The sequence below is a fragment of the Clytia hemisphaerica genome, unplaced genomic scaffold (assembly GCF_902728285.1).
Source record: "Clytia hemisphaerica strain Z4C2 unplaced genomic scaffold, Clytia hemisphaerica genome assembly, whole genome shotgun sequence".
Lineage (NCBI taxonomy): Eukaryota > Metazoa > Cnidaria > Hydrozoa > Leptothecata > Clytiidae > Clytia > Clytia hemisphaerica.
In genome coordinates, this window is record NW_027103528.1 from 794,701 (window position 1) to 820,993 (window position 26,293).

Genomic DNA, 26,293 nt, shown 5'->3' on the forward strand with positions numbered 1-26,293 from the left:
ATAATCAAAAAATGACGTTCTCTGGTAGATTTTCACAACTTCTAGCCTTCAACGATTTCAAAGCTTCAAACCTCTGCCAATCAGTCTGTATAAACTCCCTCACCAAACCTCAACCAAAAAAACTTGTTTACCGGGGAAAACCGAAAATTTCTTGCCAATTAGTCGTAAAATACATTCCGTCTTTTTTGTTGAGACTTGTATAAGACAAACTTCCAATTAAAAAGACAATAGGCCTTTTCATAAATTATGTCACAAACATCACTTGCCTCGTTTTGAAATTATTGCCATGGTGATTAACTCCCAGCGGATTTTATTAAAAATACTTTCTATTCATGAAAAAATCATTTAATGACTCAAAGGACATGATCACCATGGAAATTGTTTGAATACGAGGCAAGTGATGTTCGTGACGTAATTTATGAAAGGCCTATTGATAATAATACAGTCACAAAGATTGATCAAAAAAGAGTTTTTGAAACCAAAAAGTAAATTGGGAATATAAAATGTAATAAAAAATATTTTTAATATAAAAAATCGTATAACCATTACATAAATACAAAAGTGACACTAATACAATATTTTCGTCAATAATTTTTTTTTTGAAAAATGTTTAGAAAACTGAAACTGCTCTCGAGCCTGTCGGATCTATGACATGATTTTTCGCGGGCTATTTGTGAAACTACGGGCAAAAAAGTTGGAAATCTATGGTGTGAAACCACCGAAGCTTAGGTCGTAGATTTCGATTAGGAACTTAATTTCCTGCGGGGATTGGGTTAAATCGATTATGTTATTACCACACTCCGCGTCGTAAATGTTACCTTGCACTTTGTTGGTCAATTCGGTAAATAAACACACACTGTGTAAAAAGAACTGGATTCTAAAAAGTTGGACTCTGACCTTTGATTGAAAATCTTTGCCTAAGAAAATTGTTCTGTTCAGATCCGAAAGTGAAACTAATTGAACAGTAAAAGTTATTCACATTCAAACTTATAAAATATGTGTTTTCATAGAAAGCCGTTTGTTTCCTTCTTTCCCTACTTTTAAAACTGTTCTTGCAGCTTTGTCTTCTATGACGATTACTAGTGACATACTGTTTTCTCGTTTATAGGAGCAGATGTTCGAATTTCCTGTCCTTCGTCCACGATTAAAGGGATATGGTCCCCGAGGCTCTCTGGAGGTGGTCTAGTCAAGTGGCTAATAAATTGATGGATTCGTGAACAGAAACCATCCCTCAAGAATAGAAGGTTAGAACACTGGTCTGGTTTCCACGTACCATCATAATTGGAGGGAGATCAGCAGACAACACTTCCAGCCAACTCATGTACATTAATGACGTCACTACCGATTTTTTTGGAATAGGAAGCGTCAAGACAATCAATTTGGCTTCAGATGAATGTTCATGTAAAAGCTCACCAAGTCGAATTTGGCGTAATGTCTTTTTATCCAATACACCATCAGGGGGTAAATGAGCTCCACCACGCATGCGCTTAAAATGAGTCACGCTATCGTCACGTGGATGTTTATTGATACCGCGGAACTCAACGACGCTCGAGAAATCAATACGGAATTTCTTTAACAAGTTTGCCATACGGATTTGATTAGCTTTGATCTTCTTATCAGAAAGCGGGGGTAAAGATTCTTAATTTACATCCACGCCAGTGTGTGCTGAGTGACAATAAGTGTGGCAAAAGAATGGTCAAACCCCCGTCATCGTACAACCACCAAACATCAATGTAACCTTTGCGTTTCTTATCGAAAGCCATGACGATGTTGGGAAGTTCGCTCTCTTTGAGTCGTGAGCCGTCCTTGCCAGGGTCACTTGAATTGTCGCTTCCTGAGAATGGAGAGAAGAACAATTTCATGACTCATATCATACAATGTTTAAAAGGCCTAATAGGAAATGCTTGTGTGGTTGGAAAAGAAAGAGTTCTGAAAGTGGGGGTCTTGTAAGACAAGTGAAACTCGTTATCAAATCGCTCACTACACTGTGGTAAAATTTTCATTGAACATTATGCACATTATGGAGTTTCTTGAAATGTTGTTGCACTCACCTTGTTGGTTGTCAGGGTTTTGTTGTTTTTGACTCTCGTCCCAATCCTCAGTATACCAATCAGGTTCATGGTTATCTACCACGCCGTTCTCAATCTGGTCATCAACTATACCATCCGTGATGTCGAAGCCGTCTTGAAGACGTAAAATACCAACGCCGTATTTCAAGTCGAACGCGTCGTGAAGCATATTTGTAGAATTCATCGACTTTAGAGCTATCGGCGTTTTGCCAGCAGTTCATGTAACCAAGGAGGAGAGTGTTTGGTCGTAATTTACCGAGACCGAGTGTCTGTAACATGCTGTTGACACCACCGCGTAATGTTGTGTCTGGGGGAGTAACGAAGGTTAATTTATTACTGAGTGACCAAATTAAGTAGCTATCTAAGTAATCACTCGTTAAAGTAAGTAGTCAGTGTATTACAGAATCACAAGTGTCATCTAGCTTGCTAAGATATTTGAAGTTGACGTACCATGATTTTGAAAGAATCCTTAATTAAATTTCAGTTTCTAACAGTACTGCGGGAGTTAACAAAACCTATAATATAGTCTTACTTTGAACAATTTGATGGAAAGCTTTGACTTTATGTTTCTTCAGCCATTTTGCTTCATTGTGTTGAGTAGTTTGTGAAATCTTATCAGTGATGACAACTTCACCACAGACTAACATTCCCAAGTGTTTAGTAATATGTGAAGCAAAATGGACGAGATTTGGACGGAGGGAAGGTTGACCGGTCAAACATAAACATTGGATGCGGAAGTTCTTGACATGATCCTCGATTTCTTCTAAACGTCTCGTGAAACGTAATGCTTTCAAGAATGTATGAGCCTGCCCTGACGAGCCCCAATTGATCTAAGTAATAGAATTTACATTGTTAGTTTACGGCTATTGTTGATTTATCAGTGTCAGGTTCTAGTAGTTTAAAAGACCCATTATAGACCATTTTGTCAAGCTTCTTATCAAACATACCATAAAGATTGCAATATCGACAATTAGAAAAATCCTTTTCTCACGCAATAGAGTCTCCCTAACCCGTAAAGGGAATACAAATTTTGTTCGAGTTATTGAGTAAGGGTTATAAGACATTATTAACTGAAGGGCTCATATAATTGTTTGAGTTAAGGAGACATTCGAGTTATAAAGGTCCGAATTAAATATCCTTTTCTGATACTTACATCAGGTTTTCGCACATCAACCCATTTGTACAACCCCGCCACAGCGAGAAGGGTGATGAGGGCGGCCCACCAATTGATCATAAACATGATAGCCATGCACAGCAAGAAACCAATAAATGAAATCCACATGTTGTAATATTTGAAGGCTGGACGCCAGCCAGGTGATTTGGAAAGTGAGGAAGCAAAACTAAAGCAAAGAAAGAAGAGGTTAAATGAGGACTGTTGCATTGAAAGACTCCAAGGTGGAACTCCTTTGGTATTACATTCGTTTATTCGAAGAGAAGGATAGTCTTGAGTACAGTTAATTTTTCATAACTGGGCAACACATGGAAAACACGAATTTGTTCCAGTTATTGAGTAAAGCTTTATAAAGTATTGTTCTATTGTTAACTGAAAGGACGAGACTAATTGTTCAAGTTAAGGAGGCATTCGAATTTCCACTGCATTTACAAAAGTTAATTATATTTTAGTGATTTCTCGGCAATGAGTTTACTAAGAAAGCTCGAAAAGAGTAACTAAGGTTTTCGTAGTTAAGGAAGGAAGAAACGGAATGATAGAATAAGCAATAACTTACACAGCATAATTGATAAGGGCGTACGCCATCAAGAAGAAATTAGAGATGATTGGAGCAATGACATTTAGTTCACCGATAGCAATGAATCCTGCAGCAATGATTAAAGTCAAGAAATAGCCGTTCCTCGGTTCGTTTGAGCGACCATATCCTTTAGCGAAGATTTCGATCCCTGGAAAAATTTTGTCTTTAGAGACTGCTTGGAATACTTTTGGAGCGCTAACCAGAGATGCAAGTGCAGATGATAATGTGGCTGCAAAGATTCCGATCAAAACCAGTGGTCCCCATAACGAGATTCTCTCGATGATCTGAAAGTTAAGATGATGAAAATGTAAATAGTACATAGATAATTTATACAGTAGAAACTCGCACCTCTATAGCTTCAATGTATCAACTCTTATAACAATATTTCTAGTACTCGAACTTTACATATAATAGCTCAAACAAGTTTTAGTCTCCCATGAGTGTTCGATTTGTGGAGCTATTGTAATAAGATTGTGTAGAATCAGTCAAAGTTCAAATCGCTTTGATTGTATCCAGAGAAGAAGTGTTGGGGAGTTAAATCTCAGTGACTAGATCATTGATAGCGCTCTCACCTGTAAATCGTTTCTCGCACCGAACTCATAATCCTCGACATTTGCCAGCGTTGTTGTGACGGTGGTCGTTGTCGTTGTGCTGTTGCTAAGGGTGTTGTTAAGGGTATCATTCAATCCACTTGCCATCAAAGAGATTGGGCCTTGTGCAAAACGCATGGTTGAGGAGCCCAAGAGCCAACATAGCAAGACGTACACTGCGGAAGTGACTACGATAGCAATAAGGGTACCCCATGGGACGGCTTGTGATGGATTTTTGAGATCACCTGATAAGTTCGCTCCAGCCATGATTCCTGTTGCAGCAGGGAAAAAGATGGAGAAGACGTCGAAAAAACCAACACCGTTCTCATAATCTGGACCGAAGTTCGTTTTGAATAGTTCACCGGAATATCCGGGTAGTCCGTATTGTTCCATTGTGTCACGTGACGATTGTGGGTTCGGATAAGCTGTTCCTGCAATCACACTGATGATGGCTGCACCCAACAACGCCAACAGGCCGGATTGTGTGTGGATGACCCAATCAAGACCGACCTTTAGAAAGAAAATACAACTTATACCTCATTTTCTTGGCGATAAGACATATATGCTACTGATAGTTCCTTATCGAGTATGCACGACAGTTACCGTTACCGTTCTCTAAAACCTATTTATGAATTCAATAAAATCTTGTCAAAAAAGTGGAACGAAAACAAAGCGCACAACGAATTTACAGTCGGCTTTCCTAATGGTGAATCCAGCTTGATAAAAAAAGACGCAGAAATTTTCGAGTTTTAGAACGTATTTACTGAGAAACTTTTCTTGGCGGAGGCTGGAAGTTTGTACAGGTTACCAAAAGTCGAATACTACAGATGGTTCATTTTTAGGTCGAAATGAATCAAGGGTAATCAGGACTGATTGCTCCCCCATAACGATTTCCCATTGGTTAACCTGCAAATATTTAGACCAATAGAAAGTTGTTATCTAAGCACGGTGATCCTGATTGCTCATGTTTGCTTTCGATCGTGAAATGGTCATTCGCGAATGTGTTTTGTAAAGTCAAAGGAACGTGTTGAATCGCATCGAAAAGTTTTTGTGACACCGAAAATCAGGGGTGGAAAATTTAAAGAATATCAAGGAAAAACATCGAAAACAAAGCTTTGGCCGAATCAGGCGAATTTAAAAGCCAGTATAATTAGTAGATGACTATGAACAAGAGCATGTGATTTTGAAAATATTCGCTATTTGAGGTTTGATTCCAAAAAATTCCAAAAACAAAGAGAATACTTACTTGCGTGATGATGAAGCAGAGAACAAGAGCAATGAGACCAATAATCCGAACATCATTTTTCACATCCACCATAAAGATTCCATCCTTCCCCATCAAAGCTTGTACAGTTTCACCAAAACCCACCAAGTAGAGTGCGACGGCTACTGCGTTTGCGATGGAAAAGATGATACCAATGGAGCCACCGAATTCCGGACCGAGTGATCGGGAAATGAGAAAGTAGGCACCTCCTACAGATAACAAGATAGTAAATTCGCAGGTCAATCATTTTTGTTTTTCATTTAAAGGAGTGAGGCTTAAACTCCTTCTCGGTTCCTTCAGATACATATAGTTTATGTCAGTAGGTCAATCTCGTACCCAGAGCCACTTCTACCACTTCTTGAATTTTTACTGATAGACTAGACGATGCTATCGTCCTTTTATGAGCACTGAGCGCTATCAGAATCGCAAAGGAACTGAGTTCGAGATTGACGCGGCGTGAAAATCTAGTTCATTAATATCCGAGTAACGAATGAACACCTTTAAACGATATTATCAAGTCAGTAAAGTCAAACACCAATATTTCACAAATGTCCAAAAGGAAGAGGAAAACCAGATAAACTTAATACCTCCTTTGACTTCACCATTGGTGCAGATAGCAGACATGGAGAGAGCAGTAATGGTGGTCACACAAGTTGCCAAGATCACAACAACCGAAGATAAACCAATCCCAGCGTTTGCTACAATCCATGGCATTCGTAGAAATAGAATTACGCCCCAAATGTTCAATAGGGTGGGAAATAATACGCCCTTGATCCACCCTAACTTGACAGCACCCTTCTTGTTTTCACCGGTACTTTCTATGTCGGAGATCCCTTTGACAGGTTCAACCGTTTTGGATGCATCCTGGAAAGACAAGAATCGTTTGAAATACATTGAGAAACAATTAGGACTTTTCATTATAGAACAAACAATTCAGTGATACTGCCAAAAATTAGGGACTTGGGTGTTTTTTGTTGGAAAATTTTATCCTTGATACTATTTTAAACAATAAAGGTCTGTAAAGGCCGAAATATCGTTTAAAAAATTTTAATGTCTATAATGTTTCAGTTTTTTTGATCAGGAACATTTCTTCAGATTTTTATTTTAAAAGGCACACAAATGTTTTGAGGAATTTCAATTTTTGATAAGATTTCTGGTTTTAATGCGACCAGCAAAGACGATTATATTCAGGCATATTTTAGTTTTAACTGAATTAAAAGATTTAAGAATTGAATTAAAATATTTGAGGCTTTATTTGATTGACATGTGTCTTGCAAAAGGAGAATTTCCTGGTAGAGACTTTGATTTTCATGTTTTTACACGTTTGTTGAATTCGAATAAAAATATTAATAGTTGTTAAATTAATGAATAGTGAATAATATTTTATCCTTATGAAAAATCAGTCAATTTTTCCCCCTATCTATGCCAATGATTCGATTTTAAAACATTGGTTGATATATTGCTTTCAAGCTTTCTGGATATTTGGTCAGTCTGTGGTGTCTGTATTTTCGACCACAACAGCATGCCCCATATTTTAAAAAAAATTATTAATTACATTTTTAATTTAATGTCATTTTTTAATCTAATGAATTATTGTAATAAATCATTTGCAATCAAACTGAGGAAACTACCAAGGTCAGGAATCTCTAATCGATGAATGATTAAATGTACAATTTTAGAAAATGGTGGTCAAAGGATCAATATTTCGAAATACAGAGACAGTATAATTTCAGAAAACCTCTCTTCGCACTAATAATCGTATAGGAAGGAAGACAGTTTAGAATTAATTTCATATTATTTGCGTAATTTCTTAGCCTAGGCTATGCACAGACTGACACAGACTATAAGTCGATTTTCATGTCAAAAATTTACCCCTTTCTCACAGACCCACTAGAAAAATTGGCCAAATATCGTACTATTTTTCCCATCCTCACTACAAGATATTTACTATTTTTCCCACCCCCACTGAATTTTCCTGACTTGAAAACAAAGGAATTAAAATCCCCAGCCATATAAGATATAAAATATGCCTATCGAGTTTCATTCAGTCCGTTATTTTTATCCCCACTGGCTGAAAAAATTCCACCGGGTCTGTGAGAAGTGGGTATAAAAATCTTTGTTTTGGAATTCAAACTTTTTATTTCAACTTTGAACAGAAATCATAGAGACATTGACCTTTTTTGTCATATTGATGAAAATTGTGTTTAGACCTTGAATTAAAACAAGCTTAAGACAAAACCTGAAAAACCAGTTTGACAAAGCCACAAATAGAACAAGGTCTTTTTTTGCAAATTAAATATTAGTTTGAACTTTGTTCGATAGATTGAGCGAGGTATTTGAGAAATGACGTCAGTCACTGCAAATCTTATTTTGGCATCAATGCTTTGAGAATGTCTGTAGAAATTTAATTTGATTTTAATGATAATGTATGCTGTTAGAAACATTTTAATGATTGATTTTGATTGAATGACTTTCCCTTATAAATGGTGTTTAATATATCCCAACCTTTCCGTTAATAAACGTCCCCTCCCCGATGATGCAACACTTGTTGAAATTGAGGAAAATAATTTTGATCTAGAAGCGAGGTTACGAAGGAAAACGTGACAAAAACTACAGTAGGATGGAGAACAAGAAGTAAACCATTGAATTTCAAGCCTGAAAGGCTAGAGGCGAAACTTAAACCCTGGAGAAATTGAAGCCACTTATTTCCCATCCAAAACGTGCATAGAACCCCCCCCTAATCATAACGACGGATTGCATCTACCGGTTCCTTTGTTTTGGAGGACTACATTTTTTTGAAATCTAGCGATAGATTTTAGTCTCAATCCGGTGTTTGTGTAAAAACTAAGCGCGGGCGTTATAGATGGGAAATAAGTGGTTTTATCTCCCATCCACGAGTCTCGCCTCTAGCCCTTAGGGCTTGAAGCTCAATGAAGTAAATCTCCGCCAAGAAATTTATGTCAGTAACAGTCCTGCAACTTTCCCGCAGACGAATCTCGCTAGAATTATGAATACCATTACAAGGAGGGATAATGATAAAAGTCCCGAGTTCTGAAATTTTGTGGGAAATGAAATCCCTTTTTACGGTCAGTTTTTGAGATGGTATTTTCCGTATGACGCATTTTGCGCATGCGCATTATATTTCACAAACGTTGAAATAATTTAAAGCTTGTAAAGATTATGTAAAGCAAGGACGATCATCTCCTTAACCTCTTTATATTTCTCATCTTGAGTGAAGTGATTTTCTTTTTAATTGATGTTTGTTTAAAGGGGACCGATTTTGTTTTAAGTGGTATGTATATTGAGATGGTATTACGGTTTGGCTTTGACTGACTGACCAATTAGTGAAGAATGCTTAATGCATGTTTTCGTTAATTGCATTGGATTGATTAAAGCATTCTTGTGAGGCGTGCAGTGTAAAGGTTTCAGGTTTAAGCAGAGGGAAACTGAGTATACCTCACGTGTCCAGATTGAAAACAACACTAAAAAGACACTCTAAAAAGAAACAACAAAAAACAAAAACGATTCTTACCCAATGTCTTTTCTTAGCATGTTCAAGGCCTTCACCCTTATGAAGTTGATCTAATGTCGGTCTTTTACCACCAGCGATATTTTCCATCGATTCCTGGTTGCGATAGAAGACAGACAAGGGAACAGCGTCATGAGTCAGATAGCCCATAGTCTGTGTATTGGTATGTGTACGGTTGTGTTGCAATGTGTCATTATGGTCTGTCGGCAGGTATAGATGAACATGTTTCTCTTGCTTTTCGGTTGGTGAGGCGGGCGTTTCTTGAACAGCATCATCCGCCTTTTCTATACCAGGTGTCATGATTGAGGGCGGCATCGTTCCATTTTGTTTGGAAGCGGCATCTAACATATCTGTGACGTCATTTGCAGCTGGTGTTTTCGAAATCCTGAATCGAGGTACACCGTCGATTTTGCTACTCGGCACCATAGAGTCAATCTCAAGGCCTCCATTCACGACGCCGGTGCCATTTGAAAGGTCTTCACTTGACATCTTGGGAAAGACTCAAAAGTGAATTTGAATAGGCAAATACGATTTCAAAACCCTGTTGAATTTTTATTCTCTAGAGAAATGGAGAAGAACGAAAATTTACAGTATTGATTATACACACTTTCATTTTGCAGGGAAACAAATCTTGATGATAGTGTTGATTGAAAACAAGGTATCCAGGAAAACGCAACGTTTTGAGTAACTTCCAGGCGTAAAGATATTAGATGTTACTCGTCATGTTTTATGTTTCCTGGATATCTTGTTGTTTGAATACACCTTATTTGTTGCATTCAATCAATGATACATTGGAATCTTCGTAACCCGGTGCTCTATAAATATGCAATGTCCCCTTAAGTAAAACAAGCTTGCTGTTTGGCTGGTCTCTATAACTCGAAATTTTCATTAACTCAAACTAATTTGCGTTCTAAGTGTTGCGTGTTCGAATTAGGGAGACTGCACTGTTGAAAAATGACATCAATACAAACCTAGTCCAAAAATTTATAAACATTTCTATAAAATAGCCTAAACAGAGCAGAGGTGGTATTCTACTGCAACCTTATTTACGCTCTGCAAAAAAACAAACAAACTAAATGACGATCCCACACCTTCAGAAAACAAATCAAGAGGTATATGCATTCCAATGAATAGAAAAATGAATGAAAGCTCAATCTTAAATAAGTCTGTGTTTAGCATTACGCATACCGGTTGATAATACGTCTTTAGGACAGCCCATTATCTTTATGTAAGCTAGTTTAATCTTCTCTATATATACAATAACGTATAATGCTCTACTTCATTTAATTTGTCCAATTTGTCCGATCCTCGACTATCTTCATATTAATCTGAACAAACAAGGCAGATAATCTATACTCTAGATCTCTTTTTCGTCGCGTCTATGGCAATATACCGATCTATTGAAATACGTCATGCAGATTTCAAAATTTCTCGTCAACTCGTATTGAACGATACCACAATACTTACAAAAAAGTGAAGTTAGGTTTTTAAGTCTAGAACAGCTATTGCGTATGGACATGCAAAGTGTCACGCTTTACACTGCAATAGCTTATAAACGACTGACATAAACACCTAAACTCCATTCACTGTCAGTCAAACGTCCATGCACTGGTCCAAACGCAGATCAGAGAGCAGAGAAAAAAACAGTACTTTTATGCAAATCACAACAACTCCTTCGCTAACTATTCGGCGCGTGGCCATATCACTTCTGAGGTTAAACTATTCAAAACAAGAATTTATATACCTACTTAAACAGTGTGGAAGCAAACATATAAATACCTCAAGCAGCTATTTGTTTACACAAAATGTGTACAAAGATTCCTCGTCTTACAATGAGAATTTCGCATCCTACAACCTCGTAGTATCAACATAATACGTCTAACAAATTGTATGAATTCCTTTCTTGAACTGATGCAAGTACTGATAATCTTTTTGCTAAACATTTGTTGAAACTACGACAAAGTTTCTAGGATAAAATCAACACTACACGACAGTTTGCTCATCCAGCCAGCAATAATAAAAAACCTACAACAGACTTGCACACAATTAAAAACAAAAAAGAAGTTTGTCGTCCCAAAAGTGTTGAGAAGAAACATTGTTTGGCATTCCACATGCATTGCTGGATAAAATAAATCTAAAAAAAATCCGTAAAGGAGATAGAAGGTAAAACATCATTCATATTTTAATGAGTCTAATACATAATGACAAAGTAATTAAGGATGCGCTACTTAATGACCCATATCATCACTCGGAATGCGAGATCACAAAACTACCATAAAACACAAACGGTGGAGGACTCTTTAAGATATCGACACTTCAAATAAAGTAAAATCGAACGCACCATCGTTGTGGTATAAGAACCAGAAGGATGCGCGAGCTACGAATGACGAGTTCCACGCAAACGAGAGAATGAATACCGACCGCCACACGAACTTCATTTTTTAGTTTGGTGTAAACAAAAGCACGGATAACCTATGTATATCCGTCTGCAGACTAGCGTAACGTCCGTTAAAAACAGTAAGGAAGAGACGAAATCACTTGTTAGTTCAAATGACATACGAAAAATGTGCTATTTCTAAGATGTCTGTAATTACAAGATTTGACGGTTCAAAGTACTGCAAAACTTTGAATCACATACGATGATAGACTACGAAGGAGAGCGGGAATAACTAAATAAGAAAGAGTATCAATGTGATATAACATTCCATTTGAGAGCACAAGAGAATACTGAATGAAATATCATACAGTAGGATGTATCAAGGATTGACCTTTTGAATGTTTGTTGCTTTAGAAAGTCTCGATCAGTCATGGGCAGCCTTCCGAAGATTTTCAAATCTGAAGAGGGATAGAGAGAGAGTGAGGACACGGTGGTACAAAGAAGGAAAAATATTTTTTAAATAACATTTCCTATGCGTATCATCAGTTTTTATTTTTGGCATCATTTTCTTGCATTGAGCAAGTTTGTACCCTAAAAAAGTATTTCATCAAATCATCACAAATCATTCCGTCATTATCCATGCCACTCATAAAGTAGCAGTTGAGTCAAACTTCTTGTCAATAGTCAGCTAATCGAGAGCGAAATGAATATCTTTGTTGGGGCCTAGATATAAGTAAAATTCGATTGATAGTCGTTCAATAACGGCTTGAATACTAGGTACCAACTGCAATCCCCACCGTAATACTTGGCACAAAAGGAATTCCCTCAAAATTTAAAAACCACAAGTGATTTTTAAGTGCTTTTAAGTACGGTTGGAAAGTAGAGTTTTAACTCTGAGTTTAATGACCTTAGGATCTAAAAGCTCAACAATGTTCCAATAAGGCTGAGAATATAGCCTGGAAGCCACTCGAAAAATCCAATGAAACAAAGTGCAATTTTCGCCCGATCTTTAAACCAATATATTTCGGCGCTGATTGTGGATACAAAGGAATCAATCGCTCAATCGAGCCATTATAATGATACATTATAATCTACCTTTCTTTATCTTAGACAAATTCAACTTCACTCAGCAAAGCCATTTTCGAAAGTATTCTAAAATTTGCGATTAACTTGTTAGGTCAGGGGAGATAATCCTTTAAGTAACTGATTCACTGTCTGGCAACGTGACCAAATAATCTGTTGAAGAGAAGCGATTATTACAAATCTCAATCTCAAGTCAAATACAACATCCAAAGTGTGCCAAAGTAAATGTAGCCTCAAGAAATACAGATTTGCATCCATTCAACAATATGAACTTGAAAACGACCTCTTGCTATGTAGAATTCACATTCGACTTATTTTATACCGTAACTTAACACATTTAAGTCTTCCTCAAAGTGTCAAGTGATCAACCAACGATTGCCCAATACACGGAACTTCCTGGTAAAGAGAAAAAATAACACGCAGAAAGTCTCAACGTTGAAATGTGAATAGATGACTACGAAACAAAGTTCATGAAGATTTTTTCGTGTCTCGTTGGACCTTAGAATAAATATCAACCATATCATTTAGTCAAAGAGGTGAAGGTGCTGTTGCTTCAAAGAACAAAACTATGAAGGAAATGATATGAAAAATAATTAATGAACAGCTCTGTAAAAGAAGTCTAAAAATCCTTTCCAAGTTTTCCGGATCAAGAATAAATGCTAAGCAAACGACTCAAAAAAAGAAGTTAGAGGTTGACGACGTCGAACACAAGAATCTATAATTATAAGGGGAGTAAAAATATTAATGATCGAATATGCAGCACCTTATCATCCGCATCTGAACAGACATCAATAGGATGCGACATTCGTCTCAGAGATTAAAGAGAGGTTAAATAAACAGGATAAAACAACACTCAAACAAAACAAACAAAAAATCTATTTTTCGAAGGAAGCATTAAAACAAATCTTAGCGCTTACTCGTCAAAGTCATTAGGTACAAAATACTGTCTCACTGTACGAAATACAATTTGATTTGCATACTGCGTAGTTTTAGTTTATAACCTAATTTCTATAGAAAATTTCTATCAAAATTCTGAAATGGGCAATCTTTAATCCATGCAATGCCAATATCTTCTGACATCACATCACGGACCCAAGGGCTTATTGGTTACAAGTGACGTAAAATCAATCAATACGTCACTTGCAGCCAATCAGCTGTTGGGTCCGTGGTGTAATGTCAGAAGACATTGTAATGGTGCACATCCCCATTTGTTTGTTTTTCTCCACTAAAAGCAATCAACTCCATTCATGCTAAAGTGGGAAACAGTATGAATTTTTGAGAATTTTTCTATAGTGATAACATCATGAAAAAATACCAAAAACGATCGAAATGTGACCACATGATTGAAGTTAAGCTTAAGATATATAGCTTTGAGATCACTTGTCTCACAAAATGTCAATGTAATGAAATTCAATGCATAGTTTCTACAAAAATAGAAAATCGTTCAAAAGATCGATCAAAATAAAGACTTTCAAAGCCTAAGCAAAGATTCTCCAAATTCTAAAAAAGCGTCTACAATCAAGTCTCTCTAATTCGAATCTTTCTGTAATTCGAACTAACGTATTGACCTCCTCAACTAGAAAGTGGTTTAGATTATACTCTCTTATTCGAATGAAATTTTTGGTCCCTTGAAGATCGAATTAGAGAGAGTCAACTGTATATTTAAACAGTCCTCCAAGCCCTGTTAATAAACAGTTCCTCAGATTCTGTTGTTCGGATCAAGGAAGTTTGATTTATACTTCTTCTAACTTCCTTGATTAAAATTAGGGTTTTAAATTCATGAGCTATAAACCCACTTAAAGGAGACAAACGCTAAATATTTACAGTTCATAAAAAGAATTTATTAAACCATTTCACCAACTCATCGAATACTCTTATTCCAAATTGTACTAAATAATAAAGCGCATATCACTGCTACACTACAAACTTCAAATCATCGCAAAAGATGCAGAAACTTCATCACAACTGCTTGCCATTGTCTGAGCTCTGTTAAACGAGGCGTCACCTCACCCTAACCAAAAGAGCTGAACTAAATGTGATATCATAACTCAAAATACCAACTGTTATATATACCCCATCTTGCATAAAGCCGATACCACTGATAACATTTAAAAGAAAAGACACATTAAGCCTATTTAGATTTAAAAGCAAAAAACTTCATTGTCAGAAGAAATTATCATTTTTTTAAGAACTTCTACTTTTTCTTTGACGCTTTTCCCACGTCACGTTATTACTTAGTATATAAGTAGCAAACTTCTCTTAGAAAAATTGCGAAAGCGTGTAGATAAGGACGTGTTTCACGCCCTTAAACACCCTAACTGGGACTCTCATTTTCACTTTTATTTATAAGAACAATTTTATAAGAACACCAGCCTCAAATTTAGGCCCTAAGAACAATACACGCTTTTTTTTTTATAAGAATACACTTTATAAGAATGTCCATGATGAAAATGGCCAAAATATTAAGAATATGGTAAGAATATCACCATCATGGAATTTAGCAACTGAACCTAAGAATGCCATTTTTAATGCATTTCAACTTGTAGATTGCCAATTTCGATCTTAACCTAAGAATACCGTAAGAATACCGTAAGAATATTTTTGGATGATTTTCGCCAAAAAGTTAAGAATATCCATGATGAAATGAAAAAACACCATTCTTATAAAAAAAAAAGCGTGTAGCTCTATTTTTTGGAACAATAGAAATTTAAGAATAACTGCAAGCTTGGCCAAAATTGACTGGTTTACACACAAAGGGTGATTTGGAGAAACTCATTTGACTAGCATCTTAAATGGTAAAATAAATTTCGCTACAATAAGCAATATAATTTTGAGATCAACCAACACCTAGCCATTGTTTTCACTATTTATCGATACAGGGGTGTTCAACAGGTAATGAAGCCTCTCTTTGTAAAGATTACTGCCTTACCAGCAAGGTCTATCAGACTAGATGTTTCGATGTTAATAACAAAAAAACAGTTTGCTTGGCACTATAAAGGGGAACTCTTCACTCTTCATCAACCTCTACCAAAAAGAAATCCGAAAAAACTTTTCAAATTTTCAACAGCGTTGACACACAGAAGATACTAAAATCCTATTTCAATTCATGAACACCATAAGATGAAAATCCGGAAAAGTGATTGCTTAATTTCAACCCAGCATCGAAGCATGAGAAGGACAAACAACCCACGATAAGAAGATTCGCTTAAATATACCAAAAATCAAAAATGTTAAGAACGTGAAAAACGTCAAAATTTCGATCAAAAACAAGGTTAGGAAGACGCTTTGAGAAACCAATCGATTAAACATTTCAAGAACATTTAGCACGTGATCACAGCAAATCCACAAGAAAAATTCAACCACAGAAATTGCTGATTGTTTGTCTCAAATGCATTGTTTGTTTACTTTAACTGCAAGAAAGATTTTTGCAGCCACATGAAAATAATTTTAGGTGAGTTAATGACGTACAAGGAAAAAACTTCAAACTCCATATTTGGGCAAAGAATGACCAAAATCAAGTAGTTGTCGAAGTCCTTAAACGATGCAATAATTTATTGACGTGTCTTCTTAAACGTTCTCTAAAACATCAAAACGGTAGTCCTTATTTATCACGCAAACGATTAGGACTTGCATAAGTTATAACACACAAATATTGCATAAACTGAACCTCCCTAATTGCTACCTATCCTATACATCTTATCCATGATATATTGTAGAAACATAAAATGCTAACTTTGATCGTTGATTACACCCCTGTCTTACAGCCCCAGTCGAACTTTTTTCCTCAGTGGGGATAAAAATTCCTACTGAAACCCCAATGGGTATAGAAATTCTATTGTTCCAAGGTTAACCCAGTGGGGATGGTTTTGGAGTGCCCAATCACACAAATCAAAGTCCCAGTGGTGCTGAAATTCAAGGATATTTTCCCACCGGGGACGAAATTTTTGCTTTATTTTCCAGTGGGGCTGGGGTCCCAACGGGTCTGTGACCCCTGTGTTTGATTGAATGAAAATCAAAAAAAATTAGACTCCTTTCATTAAGGAAAATTATGGAGATACACTATAAAGGATCCCTTCTACCCAAAGAATACAATCGTTTGATGACAGTTCAATAATGTATGATACTCTAGACAGAACCTGAAATGGTGACTATTCTCTCAAAAAGGACCATTACTATATAGGAAATCTGTGAAGAATAAATATTACAGATCGATCTCCTTTCCACCGTTTCCCTTATCTTCTGATGCAAAGGAAGTTTCAAATGATGAATTAAAAAAGTTTTCAATTAGCCAAATCATGACTACCTGCAAAAAAACTTCCCTCGTTGCCTATTTCTAAAAAAGAACGAGAATATCGAAATTTCAGATAAAAATATAAAATAATTAATATCTGTTCCAAAATAATTAGCATGAAGTTATTAGAAGACACTCTATGCACTCGAGTTCAAGAGCTGATACAATTTTGAAGGCTATTAGAGTTAACGCAGGCACGTTTTAAATAACAGCTTGTACAATGACAGAACAAATGACATCGTTTTTCTTCTTGGTCAGAATGTCACTGGAAAACCAATTATAAGTGAAAAGGATAACTTGTTTTGCTTAAAACGATTTAGACGATGAGAAAATATCGAAAATATTGACAGAAGCAATGTATGATACATGCGATCTAATTATTGAAACCTTATGTATGACAGTCAGAATATCATTTGGTCCTTTTTCGGGATGGAAATAAATCAAGGCTGAATGTACAATTTCAGTACATGATAGTCATCTTTTCCAAAATACATACCAAATTCAAAATGTCAGTTTTATACAATCTAGTTTAATTGAGCCATGATGCAAGGCACGACGCTCCGGAATATTCCAATAATCCAATCTCTTGACACGTTGCAGATTTTAAAAGTAGCTCAAAAGAACATCAGAATCATATTGTTTAGAACCTTTCCAGTTCATCCCTGCAACATCTTAAAATCACAACAAAAAGTCCCAGAAAAAAGCGAAACTGAACAAAAAATATTATAAAGCGCTGCAGTAAAAACCAATAAAAATATATCATATAAATAAGACTCTGCATTTTCAAATTCTCAAATCATCTACTTGTTTTCCAATGCTTTTCCCTGAATGACCAGCTTTAGTTCATCAGCATTCAGAGTCTCATATTTTAGTAAACCTTCTGCCAGACGTTTGTGTTCTTTAGCTTTCGTACTCAAAATCTTCTTAGCTCGATTGTATGCTTCCTGTTAAAATAAATGAGAAGAAAATGAAAAATTTTTTTCGATGAGGAAAAAACACGATGGAAGGTTTAGTCAAAGAGGAAAAAGGGGTTTTATGAACTGAAAGCTTTCTTATTGATAAACATACATGGTCAATTCTAGTTGAGGGAAGATCTTTTATCTTTCGACAATATTTGGAAAAAAAACGACCTTTCATTTTTTCTGGAAAGAACGTTTTTGTTAAATGTAAGGGCAGAGAGACAAAGTTTTTCAAAGCTTTATCGCAACTCTCACTTTTTAATTTGAGCCTAACAAACTAAACTAAAGATACAAAAATCTCATTCTATCCAATTTAAGAAATGAGTCTTCATTCAGGTCGTTGTGTGTGAGTTCTAGCTAAAATGCGGACTAAAAAGGAGTAAAACTTTTGATTTGAACTTTTGATTTCAACCTTTTTTTTACCAGAACCCGTGCACGCGTTTCCTATTTTAAGAGGAGCATGAAATTAATGGAATCGTGGTATGTAGTATGTTCGACGCCTTTTTGAAAGAGGAGAGACAAAAAACGAAAAGAATTAAAGGAGAATAACTCATAGAAAGGGAGGAGGAGTGTAAAAATAAAGGAGTGGTTCATTTTCAAAGGACAGGTTCGCATCAAAAAATTTGTATCCATCGTTGCGAAACTATCATTTCACTTGAAATACAAAAGGAAACGTCACTTAATGTCCTTAGTCGAGTTTCTGGGTCACGTAAAGAGAAAGAATTGCCGTTAAAAAATAAAGCCTGTCAAACTCAGGGTTGAAGTCCAAAGCAATAAAATTCTATTAAGATGAGATAACAAAAAATGCATGAAAATTTGAGTACGTTAAATTTTCTAGTACCACGTTTATCGATAAGATTGATAACGCTTAGGTATCAGAAATCTGGAACTAATCCGATTTGACGCGTTGGAAAAGAAAGAGAGCAAGCATGCAACGTCATTGAGAACGTTACTATATTGAATTATGAAGTTCGTTATCGATGAAACGTGGTATAAGCTACTGATTTGGTTTGTTGATAAGCAAAGGTTTCAGGTCAAACCCGTTTTGAATGTCTTTTTTTCTGACATGCATGATGAAATGGATTAATGTTTAATCCATGGCTTATAGAAAACTTTTCTGCAACATCATGATTTAGCAACCCCAGATCACTTCATACAATACTTCTTTTTGGGAGCTCCAATTTTAGCGACAACCAAACTCATAACATCAGCCGGACATTTTGGGGGCCCGCTCTTCTAATCTGCTCTTTATGCTCACTTAGCTATTGCCTTTTCTTTTCTTTTTTGTTGTTGTTCGTAACAATTTTCTTGTTTTTGGTCTATTATATTTTTTCTGCGTCAAATCATTTAATAAACTTGAAACGAACACTGGGAAATCCTGAAATCTTATGTATTAAACACCACAAGGGAAAGTCTAATCAAAACTGTTATAATTGGTAATACCCACCAGTCAGTGAGTCGATTATCCTTTGGAGTGCAAACTCGCACACAACGTTGCTATGGCTGATGATGACCTCGAAACTTAACTCAAAGCCTGAGCGAAACCCTTAGGTTGACCGAAAATTTTTATCACAGTTTAAAATTACTTATGAATTTCGAAAGGGCTTAAGTGTGAGATGATGAAACTTTTATTCAGATTAATAAGTCTTCATCAAGAAATTTGGCCACCGAAATAAAAACCATTACGATAAACCACGCAGATAAACCACGCAGATAAGGGGTTTATGTAAGGGTCGGTAGTTCAAGTCTTCCGTCCTGTTGCAAGCTCACGTACCGTGTTTATAACATTATAAACATTGCTAAAAAGATTTTGAGGGAGTGCAGGGGTCAACATTTCGCTAAGGTAGGATGTTTCAAAAATAAAAAGCGCTGCATAGGCTCCTTAGTTTTTCTTTATCAAGATTTAATTTCAAGTCATTATAATATTGTTCACTTTATGATGACGTAAACTCGAAACAAGATTATATCTGCATACTACAAGGCCTGCAAAATTAATTATGAATTACAAAGAATTGAGTACACGTACACAAACATCTACTTTAAAACTTGAGGTAGGGTGGGGTTTGGATCGAGTTTATTTGAAAAGGTTATTCGGATTCAAAGCATGGCATCAATAGGGAGGACCAATATCAACACTTTTATCACTTGCCTGGAAAAAATGTCAGAATAGACCTAGATTTTTCTAAAAAAGCGATGCATTGTGGGATAGTTTCGAGTGTATTACAATAAAATTCCCTCGAGTAATTCCAAGAGATTTCTATTGTAATACACTCAAAACAATCCCACAATGCATCGCTTTTTTAGAAAAATCAAAAACACCGTTAAGGTCTATGAATCAAAGATTAAGTGGAAAGCAAAGCAAAAAAGTCAACTTACGTTTATAAGACGCTTGACTTCACTTTCGATGACGGCTTGTAATTCTGGACTTAATTTCTCTTGTTGTTCGTCGATGAGAACTGTTCCAACCTTTTGTGAGCAAGAAGAAAAATCTGAAGTAACCAAGTGGTTATAACTGCATACGACTTAAACAGATAAAAACAAAGTGCTACGCTAGTATGGAAAAAAAGTTAGAAAGAAATCTTTTTATACACAAACTTATTTAAAAACAAGAATACTGTACTAACCTTTTCACTCATTCCGTATTGGGTGACCATTGCTCTGGCAATTTTAGTTGCTTGTTGCATATCACTTGATGCACCTATGAGAGATAAGAGAGACGACACTCCTCAAAACTTGCTTGAGAGAGATATGCAAGAGAAAGGAAAACCATTTAACAGCGTAAAAGGGTGGTCCAATCTTTTACAGATCAATGGAAAATGACAAACGAACAAATCTACATAGATTAAAATCCACTTTTAATCAAGCCTGACCATCCCAAATGGTTTCCGCCATTCAGAGGGAACACTCTAGCTACCTAAGAATTGAGAAAAAAGCTATTTAAGAGTTGACAAAAAAGGGGAGAAATACCTGTAGTGATGGAGTCTTCACCAAAGATCATTTCTTCAGCGACTCGCCCTCCCATACACACATCCATTTTCGCTAACAGTTGTTTCTTTGACCAACTCAACTCATCTTTCTCTGGCAGTTGCATCACATAACCGAGCGCTGATCCTCGAGGGATGACGGTTGCTTTGTGAACAGGTGAGGCGTCTGAATGGTGAAAAAAAAGTGCACCAAATAAAAACGGCCGATCATAATAATTCAAAGGATTAATGATACATTGTAAAAAACGAACGAACGAACGAACGAACGAACGAACGAACGAACGAACGAACGAACGAACGAACGAACGAACGAACGAACGAACGAACGAACGAACGAACGAACGAACGAACGAACGAACGAACGAACGAACGAACGAACGAACGAACGAACGAACGAACGAACGAACGAACGAACGAACGAACGAACAAACGAACGAACGAACGAACTGTGAAGCTAGTAAACTAATCATTGATGAATAATGCAAACAGAGACTGGGACTGAGCCAACACGATATTAATGAACTGAAAGATGAATAGGCCCTCGAGCCTAGACACCTGAATAGGGCAAGCAAACATGAGCGAGAAAAGGAAAGAGATCATGGACTTGGAAGGAAGAGCTCGAAGGAAGAGGACTTGGAAAGGAGAGCTCGAAGGAACAGGCATGGTGTCCTTCAGGTTTTCAGGTCCCCCCATCTGGGGCCTAAAACCCCCATTCGGTCTTCTCCCCCCACCTACCCTTTTTGCGGGGTCCCCCCTATCAAAGAATATTTTTGTGACCAACCGATTCGCTATATTTTACGTAATAACTTAACAAAAATATAACAATTTCCTGCAATGAACGCATAAATGCTGGAAATATAGACACATTTAATCATCTATTTGAATTATTATACCTGATCTTTGCGCTTTCTACCCCCACTTCCCATAAAATTTCCTGAAATCCCCCAATTGCATTAGTCCCCCCATCAAGGAGAAAATATTCACTTCCCCCTCCAGGGCAAAAGTTGATTCCCCCCCATCTTCCTGGGGGGGGGATGATCCCATGACAGGACTTGAAAAGGAGAACTTGAAGGAGAAGGACTTGAAAGAAGATTATCGTTAATTACATGCCAGATCTATTGATTTATGTGATGTCATTATATGTTACCCTTTTTTATAACATTTGCATTTGTAAAAGGACCTAAGTTCCCTTCGTCACAGAACGAACGAACGGCAAGCTCACCTGGCGTGAAAATGGCAACAATAGCATGTCCGCTTTCATGAAAAGCGACTAGAGTTCGATTCTTTTCTTCAATGACTGCACTTTTACGTTCCGGACCTATTTGGAATTGAAGAGAGGTTAAAACTTCAATATTTACTATACGATACTTGGAAAATTCAAAACGACAATACGGCTTTTCTTTATATTTCTATAAACGAAAATAACATCAACCCTTTCCTAATTGTTCAATTTTTCATCTAAAAGAACCACCTTTACCAGATTTTGATACGGAAAGGCCATAGCCTCATCAAAATAGCTTTTTTTTAAGACGTCAATATAAGAAGAAGAAATTGACCAGCTTACCCATATAGATTTTATCTTTGGCCCATTCCAAGTCATCCATGGTGATGAGTTCTTTATCCAAACCCGCTGCGCGCAAAGCAGCCTGGTTAATTAAGTTGTATAAATCGGCACCTGCAGGAGAATGATCAAAGAGTTAATTATTACAAAAGAAACAGATAAAAACATGCACCCCTCGCTTAGGAGGATATACAGTAGGAGATTAAAATCAAGTGGTCACAAATCATCTGAATAATGGTTGTTTTTAGAAGTACTTTATTTTCAAAGGCATATATTTGCCATTTATAGAATGGCGCTTACCAGATAGTCCAGGTGTTCCTCGAGCCAATACTCCAGAGTCCACATCTAAAGCAGTAGAAAATCTTTATTAGACCTTTAAACATTGAAAAGTAGAAGAAATACTATGAGCTAGAAGCTCTAATACCATTCAATACCTTAAGGGAACTTTTTTGGCGGGAACTAATTTTGGCGGGCAGCAATGCAAATATCCTAAATTTTTTAATTTTGGCGGGAACTTATTTTGGCGAATAGTGAATTTTTTTAATTTCTGCGGGAACTAATTTTGGCGAATGACAGCGTAAATCTGTTCTATTTTGCCTTATTTTGAGCAATTTTGATTAATTTTTATTATTTTATAGCCCTGCAAAAATGAAGTAATAAAAGTAATTGACATGTTAATGATGTCAATTTCATAACTGGTCATTATATTTAATTTTGGCGGGAACTAAATCCGCCAAAATTAGTTCCCGCCAAAATAAGTTCCCTTAAGGTACAATGTGAGTAGTTTCGAGCAACAAAAGTTATCATGTAAACGTATGCAGTCGAAGAGATGTATTAAAATATTTACGCATTATTGGACGTCTACCAACCTTGAGCAACAGGACTTTTGGCGAGATACAGGTTGAGAATTTCTTTTCGACCACGGACGTCTGGTAAAAGTACGTGCACTTTACTGTCGAAACGTCCAGGGCGAGTCAAAGCTCTGTGAAATAAAATCGTAGATGGTCGATGTCGTGTTACAGAGAAACACCTTTGGAACAATATTTTATCTACAGAAAGTCCTACTTCTATAAATGATTTTGAAAGCAGCTGCTCAAAAATGAACCACTAGAAAGCTTAATTAAAATTCAGAAACAACACATCATTTTATGTTAAGCTAAAAGTCAAGGATACAACTTACTTATCAAGGATTTCTGGGAAGTTTGTTGCTCCAATGACAATGATGCCTTCCGTTTGATCAAACCTATACAAAACAAAAGCGTTGTTTTTGTTGTTAGTCACACCATCGGTCAATTTAAACATCTATCAGTAGATAACACTATTTAGGGGGGGGGGGCTTAAACGACTTAGATAGTTAAATCAATACAAAATGCATCAAACTCTTCTAAAAAACTATTACGAGTATGGGGGGGGGATGCGAAGAATGAATTGTCCGGGAGTGGCGAAAGTACTGTACTGGAAATATACACTGGAGCAGCGACAAATTTTGCTATCTCTGGCTAAGGTTCAGGGATAGGCCATGTCAAGCATTCTCCTCTTATATGTAACTTTACTTTTTAGAAATGAGTATTTTCAGACTTACCCATCTAGTTCAACAAGGAGCTGATTGAGGGTCATCCTTGAGTATGGTTGATGATCGTTGGTAACTCTGGTGCCACCAATGGCATCCAACTCATCGATGAAAATGATGCAAGGTGCTCGCTCCTTCGCCGCAGCTGAAAGGTAAGCAATGAAGTATGATGAAATGTGAGCAGGATTTATTCATTATAAAGTCTGCTCCAAAAATTGCCAGTACTTTTTCAAGAGGGGAGGGATATATAGTAAAGCTAAAATTGATAGCTCGCTGGATTATTTCAAATATATGTGTAAATCAATAAATAAATCTCAATCAGGTCTCATTCATGAAATATTCACCAAAACCCACATTGAAAGGGTCCAAGAAGTGTTTTCTAATTGAAATGAGGATTAGATCAAGGAATTCTAAAGAGCAATAAGTTTTAAAAAAACAATCACATACCGAAAAGCTTTCGAACCCTTGATGCACCGACACCAACAAACATTTCATCGAATTCTGAGCCAGAAGCGAAGAAGAAAGGGACATCGGCTTCACCAGCAATTGCGCGAGCCAACAGTGTTTTGCCTGTTCCTGGTGGACCAATCAATAGAACGCCACCTGGTAATTTTGCACCAAGACGTTCAAACTTCTCTGGTGATTTCAGAAATTCTACTACTTCTTGCAGTTCAGCTTTAGCTTCATCGCAGCCTTGAACGTCGGTGAATCTGAATTTCTTCTCAGATTGATCAGGGAGGATCTCCTTCTGACTCACATTGAGCATTTTAGTTTGCATATATGTGAAGCCGTACATCACAACACCAACAAGCAAACCGATTCGTAGTAAATTGGGTACAAGTTCTTTAAAGAATGAACCCTTCTTTGGGTTCATGATGACATGCAATGGTTGGTCTTCCGTTCCATTTGGTTTATTACCCTGGTTTGCAAAAATATTCCAACCAGTGTTTGTGGTTCCTGTAGTTGCTGTATTTGAGGAACCAAATTGATTTGAGAATCTTCTGGTAGCTTCTTCAGCAGTCAGTCGGTTTGTAACAAGTAATGCTTTCATATAGATATCTTTAGCTTCCTCATTTGAAGCAAACCGACCGCTTTCATACCTTCGAATGACAAGCTCTGGATCTTCAGGTAGAATAGCCTGAAAGTTAAGAAATCAATGATCATAAGATTCATTTAGTCTGCAAAATAAGATTTAAATTAATAAAACAAGCAACATGCTGAATGGACCTACCTGACGATGAAAGTTAGATAGCAATGCGAAAAGAAAAATGAAAAAAATCAGTCAGAAAATACAGCGTTTAGCAAAAATACACAACGCAATAAATTCATCATTGATTGTTGATGGGGGGAGAGGGAAGGGTTGTAGGGAAAAAATAAATAGGAAGTTCTGGTTGCAAAAATTTTTATTGACAATTGAATCATGCTTGATGGTGAGCATTGTTATCAATAATGTTTTTGTGTGAAAAGCATAGAAATACAACAGGGGGGGCACGCAGTTACTACAAGACAGTATGACACTTACTACCGTGGTGGTACTGTATTCAGAAGTTATGAAAACAGTTACTACACAGTGTAGTAACTGCTGTTTGGGGGTGGTGCCAAACACTAACGCTAGCACTTTTGGTGTAGTAAGTGCTTTTATTTTAATTCTTTTTAAAGAACTTTCAAAATTTTTCACCAAAAATGAATTTTTTTGTGAAAAAATTCTTTGTTAAAAAAATATTTTTGTTATAAATGGACGAAAAAAAATGTGAAATTTTTCTTAGACCCAACTTTGAAATTATGCTTTCCCTAATTATCATTAAAATGTTCTCAACAGCTGTTATCCAAGTAAATTAAAAGAAAATCTAGCACAAAAATTGCTTCAGGTTGAAAAATAATCACAATTTAGGGTAATTTCGAGCATGTTTTTGATGATACCACTCAAAAACAGGGGTGGTACCTTGAAATCTTTTCTGAAAACAGTTACTACCAAGGTGTAGTAACTGCAAAGGGTGGTGGTCCTGAAAAAAGTGTTGAAAAAGCACTTACTACACATCATGTCTTGTAGTAACTGCGTGCCCCCCCCCCTGAATACAAGGAAAAAATCCAATGAAAATCTGCAAAAACGGCGATTGCCGGCATTTTTCTCAAAAATCGAACTCGGAAAAAACTGAAAATGAAAATTCGACAAAATGTCAAAAAAACAGCTTTTCCGGCATATTTCCGGCATTTTCGGCCGGAATTGAATTTTTTTCGAAAATCGGGCTCCGTCACAATTTAGGTATT

At 36.5% G+C, this 26,293-nt stretch overlaps 2 protein-coding genes across 2 annotated transcripts in view; both read right to left on the reverse strand.

Moving 5' to 3' along the window:
• Positions 1–1,130: 1,130 nt before the first annotated feature.
• Positions 1,131–9,755, reverse strand: LOC136799459 (solute carrier family 12 member 2-like). Its single transcript, XM_067056170.1, is given in 11 exon segments — positions 1,131–1,628; positions 1,630–1,834; positions 2,052–2,244; positions 2,246–2,376; positions 2,602–2,899; positions 3,223–3,409; positions 3,797–4,101; positions 4,390–4,917; positions 5,654–5,880; positions 6,259–6,535; positions 9,204–9,755. Coding segments are annotated over 11 exon segments (3,234 nt in total). The 5' UTR covers positions 9,690–9,755; the 3' UTR covers positions 1,131–1,231.
• A 7,654-nt stretch (positions 9,756–17,409) lies between these two features.
• Positions 17,410–26,293, reverse strand: part of LOC136799443 (uncharacterized) — a 33,395-nt gene continuing 24,511 nt past the window's right edge. Inside the window, exons 6-16 of the mRNA XM_067056149.1 lie at positions 24,473–25,163; positions 24,038–24,170; positions 23,636–23,698; positions 23,325–23,437; positions 22,756–22,800; positions 22,459–22,569; positions 22,117–22,212; positions 20,878–21,060; positions 20,535–20,608; positions 20,287–20,376; positions 17,410–17,895 (exon numbers count right to left, since the gene is read on the reverse strand). Coding sequence (XP_066912250.1) covers positions 17,752–17,895; positions 20,287–20,376; positions 20,535–20,608; positions 20,878–21,060; positions 22,117–22,212; positions 22,459–22,569; positions 22,756–22,800; positions 23,325–23,437; positions 23,636–23,698; positions 24,038–24,170; positions 24,473–25,163 — 1,743 coding nt within the window. The 3' untranslated portion in view covers positions 17,410–17,751. The remainder of the gene's footprint in view (positions 17,896–20,286; positions 20,377–20,534; positions 20,609–20,877; positions 21,061–22,116; positions 22,213–22,458; positions 22,570–22,755; positions 22,801–23,324; positions 23,438–23,635; positions 23,699–24,037; positions 24,171–24,472; positions 25,164–26,293) is intronic.